The 9940-nt window shown below is 35.6% G+C and overlaps 1 protein-coding gene across 1 annotated transcript; it reads right to left on the bottom strand.

Annotated features, from left to right (window-relative positions):
* Window positions 1–8431: 8431 nt before the first annotated feature.
* Window positions 8432–9046, bottom strand: LOC127131819 (proline-rich receptor-like protein kinase PERK2). Its single transcript, XM_051060718.1, has one exon. It carries the CDS (start codon window positions 9044–9046, stop codon window positions 8432–8434), a length of 615 nt encoding a protein of 204 aa, XP_050916675.1.
* Between the last annotated feature and the right edge of the window lie 894 nt (window positions 9047–9940).

Here is a 9940-nt window from a genome sequence, read left to right as displayed (position 1 = left end):
AGGAAGAAGCTTCCCAAAACTTGCCTTGAAACCCAAAGGATCTAATACATAGGATGTCAGATTCCTTAACTCTTTCAAATCTGGTTGTTTGAAACTGTACTTCTTTGTATTCCTTCTTTGTCTTTCCATGTCTAAAAATTTGCAAATAGATCTCTTAAGTTCCTTGAAAATTTTCTTCATTATTGATGATATGGATGCAAATGGGTGCATGAATGCATGAATGCAACAATCACACTCAAGGATCAAACGAAGCACACCAAACAAAATTCATGGGATGGATCATGTTATGCTTAATATCAATCATCCATTTTGGTGGATTATGGTTTACACCTTATCAACACCCAAGTTCCATTGATATTAAAGATACATGAACGAATCAACCACGAATCAAGGGTTTGTTGCGAGTCATGAGCATGGAGTCTCGGTTAAGGACCACCCAAAGGGAGTGTACTAGGGTTTAAACCTGCCAAACATGTTCTACAAGAGGTTCCCATAGTCATCATCCCATCTTTCGGATATTATCGGATAAACGACTACTCGTATTCCAAGAATATTCTAAAGAGAGACTCTTATGAGTGTAGTATCGCGTGACAATCGTATCAAATCTTACATTTGAACGACTTTCGCACTACATCCTAAGAATAGGCCAAGATGGGCTTGGTAAACTAAGGTCCTTGGCTTCTAAGGTCTATATTGGAAAGAGTAATGTCTAACCACAACATGACCTCCACCAAGTGAATGGACTTGCAAGTCAACTTGCTAAGGAATAACTCCACACAAGTCAACAAGACTATGCCATTCTCCTATCCTAAGTGCACTCGAGTCCGGGTATAGAACTCATCTCACAAAGATCACCAAGCATACAAGGAATTAATATTCAAGCAATTCAATCATTACATGCAATACAGTAATCCAAAATTGCACAAAAAAAATATGTCACAAAACAATACAATACAATACAACAAATGTGAAAAGTAGGCAAAACCCACTAGGCAAATGAGTCCCCAGCAGAGTCGCCACTTTTCTGTAGCGGGGTATTCGTTACCATTAGAGATATTGGCTAAATCCAAGGTAAATCATACAAGTCGAGTCGCCACCGCACTTTTATTTATCCAAAGGAATGGTTAGAAAGCGAACAAAAACCTAATAGTTTTATCGGATCAAAAACTAGTAAAAGAGAGTCAGAGATATGGGTAAGGGGGTTGGTTATGCAATGGGAAGGTGTTAGGCACCCAAAACATCCTAGGTACTCCTAGGGAGCCCTTTTCACACTCGTTATAAAGGTTGTTGTTTTGTGAAAACTTGTTTGTGAAAACATGATTGAGGGGATGAGAAGAGAATATACAAGTTTATTTACATTTTGTGTTTGGATGGATAAACCCATTGCCTACGTACCATCTTAAAAAAGATTAGGATCAAAACCTCGTAGTTCGGGGTAAAAATCTCAAAAATGAGTTGGTGAATTGATTGGTCCAAAAGCCTTAAGGTCTTTTGTTATCAAAGAGAGAAAACTCAACCTAAAACCACAAATCCACCATGTGAGGATAGCTTCAACATGCTAGTGAGGGGTTAACCCTATAATAAGCATGGAAGACTCATTGTCCATCACTAAGGATATAGGTGAGTATTATATCTCCACAAAGATAACTCAAACCTAATAACTAAAGGTTACGAAAAAAGTTTTGATTAGAAAGTAGCCATTGAAAACACAAAAAGACATTTGAATGGGTCATATTTACCAATTAGAAGTATATACAAAATGGTCAAAGTGGACTTAAAATTTCAATTCAAAATAAGTATTATGAAAAGAAAGTTTAAAAATCAAAAGCATAAGGCTTAGGTTTTTAATGTTGAAAACAAGAGTTAAATGTTTGCACAAAATTTTTGGCTTGGGTTAGAATGGAGAGAAGAAGAAGAAGGAGAAGGGCTAAAGTCCTAAGCAATGCAAAAAAGTGAGGGAAGAGAAATAAAACCACAATAGAGTTCCTTTCTTGAGATCATATTGATGATCCAAGTAGCTCCCATCCTTTGGAATAAGCAATCACACAAAGTATAAACTCAAGCAGTCAACAATCAAATGAACTCTTGGAAAGACTCCTCAATGCATCTTGGATCTCTCTCTCTTAGAAGCTCATGGTAATGGTTCCTCAATTAAGCTCAAGTGGGAACTCCTAGCACAAAGAAAACACACATCAAAAGGTTCTATAATACAATCAAAGAATGGACAAGAGGGAGTTTAGAATATGGACCTTTCAATGTTCATCTTCAAGCTTAAGCATTCTAAAGGCTCAATGCCTAGTTGCTCTTTGACTTTTTATAGCACTCTAAAGGCCCAATGCCTAGTTGCTCTTTGACTCCAAATTTGCATAGGGAAAGTCCTAAAGTCTAAGTCCATTTTCTCCAATTCTTTGCATTTGGTTCACAACAATCAAAACAAAACACAAGCACAATAGTATATACACAATTATGTGTTCAAGTGAGCAAAAGACAAATTGCATTAACATAAACATGTGCTCAAGTGAGCAAAAGGAAAAACAAATGGATATCATGTGCAAGAATAGTAAATTGCATAAAAGTAAAGAGCAAAAAGTAAATGTTAATTGTTAATGATTAGTGTTAGTAGTTAGTGTGCCATAAGGCAAATTTAGCGCTATGTTAAGCAATCGTAATTGGACTTATGTAGAAGTCATAACTATCTGAGGCCGGTCAATAATAATGTAGGCAACAACACAAGTTAGAGGTCTTGATTAATGAACCAGGTTCCAACAACTTGCCATGCCAAAAAGAAGAAGAAAATTGATCTTGTATTCGTTTAAGTCTTTTGCATGATTTAGGAAACAACCTATCCTTAATGCAAATCCATTCACTTGATCAATTGATCAAGATGAATTAGATTTGAATCAAAGAAGATTAAGTCTCCTTAATCAATGCCAACTTATCAACCTTCAACTCTTTGATCAAAAGAAAAAGAAGAAGAAAAAAAAGGAGATGAAGAATGGAAAGATTAAAATGCATTAGGTGAAATAAAAGATGTACCAATCCATGTGTATTGACCAAATGACATTGAAGGTCAAGGTCAAACAATGAGAAATCAGAAATGAGATGAAGATTGGAGGTTAAACAATAAACAAAATATTTTTGGCATTTTTAATATTAAAATAAACTTGAATTAAAAATAAAAGAAAGGTCAAACTTCAAAATCACTTCAAACCAACCTTGAAAGGTCCAAGTGATTTATCCCAAGTTCAACAAGGGCAAACAAAGTTTGACAAAAAATTTCAGCATTTTTAAAAGTCAGAAACTATTTCTAATCAATTAAAAATGAATAAAAATAACCTAATTGAACTAAAATCTCAAATAAATCTCAAATCAATTAAAAAATTGATGAGAATATTTTTCATAGATCCATCATCATTCAAATAGGTTAGGAAAATATTTTTGTATTTTTTGATATCAAAAACTACTTAAAATGAATTAAAAATAACCAGAAAAGAGAAAATTCACAAAAAATATCAAATGACCAAATAAAAAATTCACAAAAAATATTAAAATGAACTAGAAATTATTTGGAGAAGAATGCAATTGGTCCCATATTTTTTGGACCAATAATAAAAGAGATATGAATTTTTGAAATAAATGGAAATAAAGAAAATAAAATCAAAAATTGGAAAATATGGAAAATCCACACGCGTTTGATCTAAGCTCATTAATTGAGCTGGATCATCAAATGGCTATGGCATGTGCGCGTACCAAACACTCCAGTCAAATGAGCCACATGGATACTAAATAAAAGTCATAACATTGGAGCGCTAGGATCAAATCTGGAAAATGCATTGTGTGGCTCACAATCATTCTGGCAAAGGGACAACCACCGGAGCCACCTTCTTCTCCGTGAGCATGAAGATTCCGGTGACATTTGCAGGTTTCAAAAGCTTAACCAAAATACACGATCCATACATCATTGGAAAGCTGAGATGCTGTACATCACCCCTATATCACTCAATTCCACTCTAGATCTCTATATTGAGAGAAATCAGAGATGGAAATTCTGTGATGTTCATGAGAACTTGATGGATTTCAAAAATTAAATGCACAGTAATGGTGCCTCTATTGAGAGGACTTCAGCCAACACAAAATCCAAGCAAATAGATCAATAGGTGATGAGTTTCGAAGAAAAAACCAGTTGAAGAACAACCTTGGATTCTGGAGATTTGAGCTTGCTTCCTTGCTTCCTTTGGCAAAACAGAAGATCAATGGAGTAAAGGATGAAGGTCTAGAAGCTTTAGATCCAAAGATTCAACCAGATGTAGTTGAATTTTAGATCTGAAAAATTTGAAGAAAAGTGAAATAGCTTCTTTGGTGAGAGGTTGGGTTTTCAGTTCAGCAGCATTTCAGGTTGATTCATGGATGATTTTTGAATGGAGTAAGGCTTCTATTTATAGAGGGAATGGCAAGGAGAGTGTGATCAAAGCCGTGTGCATGAAATTGGACATTCATTGCATGGGCTTGCATGATCATGCAAAAGGCACAAAATCAATGTCAAATGCAATCTGAAATCATACCAAAGTGAAATGGACGTGTAATCTGAATGGTAATTGCTTGTGCATGGAATTTTGAAGTGTTATGCATAATTGAACTAAAAACATCTCCTCTTCGAAAATACCATTTGCCAAATCAAAACATGATCATGTGAGTAATGGTTGGAAAGGTTTTGATGTAAGGAACAATTGTTATGTTGGGCAAAAATCCATTTGAAGTGTGGAAATTGGTGAAATTTGAGTTTAAAGTGCAAGGTGCAAAACATGTAAAGGCAAAGTTTCTAAATTTGGCCAATGTTCAAGCCTTTTGGTTTTGATGATGCAAGCCCCAAATGGAAAAACCTCCAACATAAAAGTTGTATATCGTTTCAAGACAATCAAAATGGACTTAACGTTTTCATCATTTGGATTTTGGATGAAAGAGTTATGGGCACTTGAAGTTGGACTTTTTTGCCTTTCAATGCATTTGGTCCAAAGTGACCTATAATGTCTTGCATTATCACATGTATTTACTTTGATATTTTGAAATTTTTTTCAACATAACATTTGAAGTAGACATCTTAATATTTCCAATTCATTTGATCCCACCTTAAAAAAATAAAAAATGAATGAGTTATGTCCTTGGGAAGTTGACCCAAAATTAGGGTTTCAGTCAAAATGACCTATAGTGTCTTGGAATGGAAGATGCCCTTCCAAGATTCAAATCAATTTTTTATGAACATGAAAGTTGTTAATATTGTCCTTAAGAACATTTTTTCTTTTGGGATCATCTCCATTTGACCGACACATAAAAAGTTAGGTCTCAATGCATTTCAAAATAGTCAGATGAAGTAACTAATCAACTTCTCAAGTCTACAACTCATATCTTGATGAATTGATGATTGAGGATACTCAAATAAGTTCAAATATGCATGAAATGAAGAATTAAAGAACTTCCATTGATTGTGTTTGACCATGGGCTGAGGTTGCTTCAAGAGCAAGGCATTGTGGTGCACAGATGAATTAGGGTTTCTTTGGGGAACAAACCTCAAACCCTTTGACTAGCTTTGATCAAAATGATGAATTGAGATGCTAGGGAGGCATATTTGATGGATGAGAGCTTTGGGAACCATTAACATGCTTTCTTTCATCTCCTCTTGGCCATATCTTTGTACCAATGATCTCCTTGAAGCTTTGGACCTTGTGATTGCTCAAGCTACAAACAAAAGATGTTAGTGACATATCTTTGTGCTTTTGGTTAGTAAACAAAACAAGAAAAGCAATGATATACAATTCAAACATGCTTGGTGATCTCAAACCACTCACAAGAGGTCCCACCCAAAGGTAAGGGGAACCAAGATGCTTATGATCCTTGAGGCTATGCAAATGCAATGTTATGATGCCATGAGGGATCTTAGGGACAAAATTGGGGTCTTACACTATGTTTGAGACTTGATAACTCCTTATCCATGATCCATGAGATGTGATCATCAGTCTATAAACATAATAGTCTCCATGCTTTAATGTTATCCCACTTCACAATAAAGCTCGACTACGGATACTTTAAGAATAGTGTCCTTATGTTTAATGTGCTCTCATGATTAAGTCACACTTGATACATTAAATGAACTATCTATTGCAGGGACTTTATTAAACAAACATGATAAAGAAAAAGCCTTTTTATTATCAATAAATAATTCGATACAAGTACCAAAAGTATTGGCCTCTAGGGCTTACACCAACAACAAGATGCTTCTTCAAAAGAAGATTTACACAAATGAAAAATAAATACTTAAAGAACACTGTGTATAAAATATTATAGCTTTTCACACAGAAAATTAAGTTGTCAAAATACTTGTGTAGATCAACATCTTCTTCAAGTCTGCAATGCATGCTAAATAGTATGAGCATGTGACCGTTGGAGAGGAAAATAGGGAAAGCTCCTTGAGCGGTTGTCCATTGTTGGATGAGAAAGGAATGATACCATGTACCGTCCTTTCTCCCACATATTCAATGATAGGTGTGATGAATAGTACAGTCCTTGCCCACAAAATCAGATAGTGGAAAGGTTGTTTGATTTATACTATGTACTATTTGATCACGTTTCCATTTGATCTTATCTTCAGATTCATTGGCTTCTAATAAAAGATGATTGAAGCATGAAGTGAATAAGTAGAGAGTTGGGTTCAGAAACTTCAGAACCTTGGGTCAGAACCTTGACAGCATCAGTAGTCTGGCTTGAGTTCTTCAATGTCTTCAGAATCTTCAGAGTCATCGTACACCTCAGTCAGAACCTTGATAACTTCAATTGTTTGACTTGAGATCTTCAGAATCTTCAGCTGCATAGCACAACTTCAGAAGTTTGCCATTCTTCAGAAGCTTGTTGATCAGAGTCACGTCTAGAAGCAAAACAACTGAGAGAACATTTGCAATAGCAATACATAGTCTCCTCATAAGCTTCTAATGGTTGAGATAATGCAGAAGCATAAAGAACATTGCAACAAGAATATTGACATCTTTCAAAACTTCTAATTGCAACGCAGAAATGGATTTAGAATGCAAAATTCAGAAACTGATGATGTTACACATCATGTGATTAGAATCATAATTATTTGTTAAAGCTACACAATAACAAACCATTAGGGTACCAAAATTGTTCTCAAACAAATACAATATTTTTATCATCAAAACTCAAGATGTAGATGCAAAACCAAATCTTGTTCTAACAATCTCCTCCTTTTTGATGATGACAAAACATGTATTTTTATTAACAATTTTGTATAGGGTAATCATAGAAGGATACATCTTACAAAAGCATAAACCTCCCCCTGAGATGTATAGTCCTATAAAGATAAGCTCGGGATTAAAGAACACTTTCCTAATTTACCTTTAGAAGTAATCTGTCAGAGTCTGATTTAACTTCAGAATTTGATTGATGTTTTCGAAAACACTGGTTGATAACATCATCCTTTTGATAAGAGCTTTCTTTAGAAACTTCTTTAAAAACACTTCTTCAGAAACTTCTGAATCATTCTAATTCTTTAATAGTCATTATGATTCTTGAGAGATAACCCTACAAAAATACTTAACAAATGTTTGTCGAAGTATTTGTTAACAGAAACATTAAAACAATGTTTGGGTTTTTTACTTAGGAATTTAGATATCAAAATAAACTCTTAATTCTTCCCCTATAGAATTTTATATTTTCTCCTCGTTTGTCATCAATCAAAAAGAATAAAAAGACAAAGTAAATTATGAGAAACAAAATAACTTCATTGATTGAAAACATGCCAAAAAGGAAGTGCAGAGTACAATTTAAAAAACAAAAGAAAATAAATGTGAAAAAGTTAAGGAAAAAAAATTCTAGGGGTTCTGAGTAGGAGGTGGAGGAGGAGGAGGAAGTCTTGACAGAATCAGCTGAAACATCAGATCTTGCTTATCCAGACGCTCATTGACCTTAGCATTATCAGCCTTAATCTGCTCAATGGTTCTTATAAGAGAAACTGGAATAGACTGAGATGCAAAAGCTTCAGAGACTACGATCTATTTTGGAGCTTCTTCCATTGTATCGTCATTAGGTTCAGGAGTAGCACACTCAATGATCTGAGCATATTATGTTATTGGAGCTTCTTCTTCTTCTTCTACCATAGGTTTTATAGAGACCTCTTTAACATCTGGTGCAGGAAGACAAAGTTGAGAATTCCTCAGCTTACATAATTCCATTAATTGCACGAACCTAGGAAGAAATTTGCTTTCTGCTAAGGTATACCCAAGATCCTTCATCTTAGAGACTTCAGAATTCATTCAACTTGTATAAGCTTCCCTTACTGAATTGCTAGCAACAAGGTTTGAAGAAGAATGACTAACAATCATTGCTTTCTCCAAACGCTTCTTAGATTCTGAATCAAACTCCATTAGAATCTTACCAAGGTCAGAAGAGGATGGTGTTTGGATTTTAGGATATTTAATGGTGAGATTGATTCTGGACTCGTCAAAGGCAGGACCAAAGACGGAGGGATGAGAGGGTAGAATGAAGGGGGGGGGGGCGATTCTGGTGAGGTGATTTCTAGTTCATAGTCGAACATTTCTTCAGGAGTTCCTTCAGAAACATGTCTGTTAGAGACACTCATTGCAGAAGATATTCTAGGTGGTGTAACATTTGGATTAGTTGGTTGGGGAGCAGAAACAATTAATGGTGGTGAAATGGGTGTAGTTTGTAATTGTGGAGTAGATGATGGAGGTGGTATCAATGGTTGTTCTAAAATAGGAACAGAAACTATAAAAGTTTCTGTGATAGATGTTGCTATGGTTTGAGTAGATTGTGGTGGTGGTATATTGATAACATGTGTTAAAATAGGTGGAGTTATATCTGGTGTGGGTAATGGAAGTGGTTCAGAAACGTTAGGTTGAGATGATGGTGTAGGTGGTAAGATTATAGATGGAACAAAAACATAATCAGAAGAGACAACGGGAAACTTACCAGAAGCTCTTAAGGGTTGAACAACCCCAGATGTATCCTTCAGGATCATAGCCTTCTGGCGCTCACTTAGAGGCACCTCATCTTAATCTTGAAAGATATCAACCTTTTTCTTCTTCTGAGCTCTAGAGGATCCTTCACCTTTGAATTCCCTTTTCCTTTTACCATGGACATCTGGGTAGGTTTCTGGAAGATTAAAGGGATCCACCAATGGATTGATGCCATACTTGAGAGAGCTTTCCAGATACGCCATCAGAACCTGTGGAGAATCCACTTTGGTAAAGATGGGATAGTCGTCTATTAGATTTCTAGTACCACAGATATCATCCTTGGTCATAACGATTTCTAGTCTTCAAATTTTTGATATGAGACCCATACTTTTCAGGTTCTTCCCCCAAAACACTTTCCCAACATCCTTTACTAGCTCTTCTGTCAGCCCACTGACCAGAAGGTCATCTACCACTCCACTTTCCACTAGAATGTCTGAGATTAACCTGCCATTAGGTGTGAATCTACTTCTGGCTTTTTTGGGGGATCCACCAGTTCTGGATTCTTTGAACAAAAGCAATGGCAATACCAGCTTGACTCCTTTCTCCAGAAGTAACAACATAATCTTTTGACGAGTGTTGATGTAGTAAGAACTATTGGTACTTGGTCTGTGATTGATACACCCTAAAATAATCTTGAACCAAACCCTCAAATTGTTGGTTAAGTCCTTGGCACTGGGACCCTTTTCATCAGTAAAGTTTGTACCTATTTTGAAGATTACTAGAGAGATACCATCGTCCCTCTTAGCTGTGATGGTTGCACTGTGAACTCTTTTACGTTTACCATCATGCCCAATGAGGTGTGCAATGGACTTTCCAGTGATGACAATTTTCCTATTCATGACATAGGAATTACTTGTTGCTCTTTCCGCAGTTCCATGAACCCAGAATTGTTTGAC

This window comes from Lathyrus oleraceus, chromosome 3 (assembly GCF_024323335.1).
Source record: "Lathyrus oleraceus cultivar Zhongwan6 chromosome 3, CAAS_Psat_ZW6_1.0, whole genome shotgun sequence".
In the NCBI taxonomy this organism is placed as follows: domain Eukaryota; kingdom Viridiplantae; phylum Streptophyta; class Magnoliopsida; order Fabales; family Fabaceae; genus Lathyrus; species Lathyrus oleraceus.
This window is presented reverse-complemented; position numbering and strand designations above follow the sequence as displayed.

Bases quoted from the DNA above. Each gene is read 5' to 3' on its own strand.
- LOC127131819 (XM_051060718.1), bottom strand. From the start codon at position 9,046: ATGATCCTGAAGGATACATCTGGGGTTGTTCAACCCTTAAGAGCTTCT.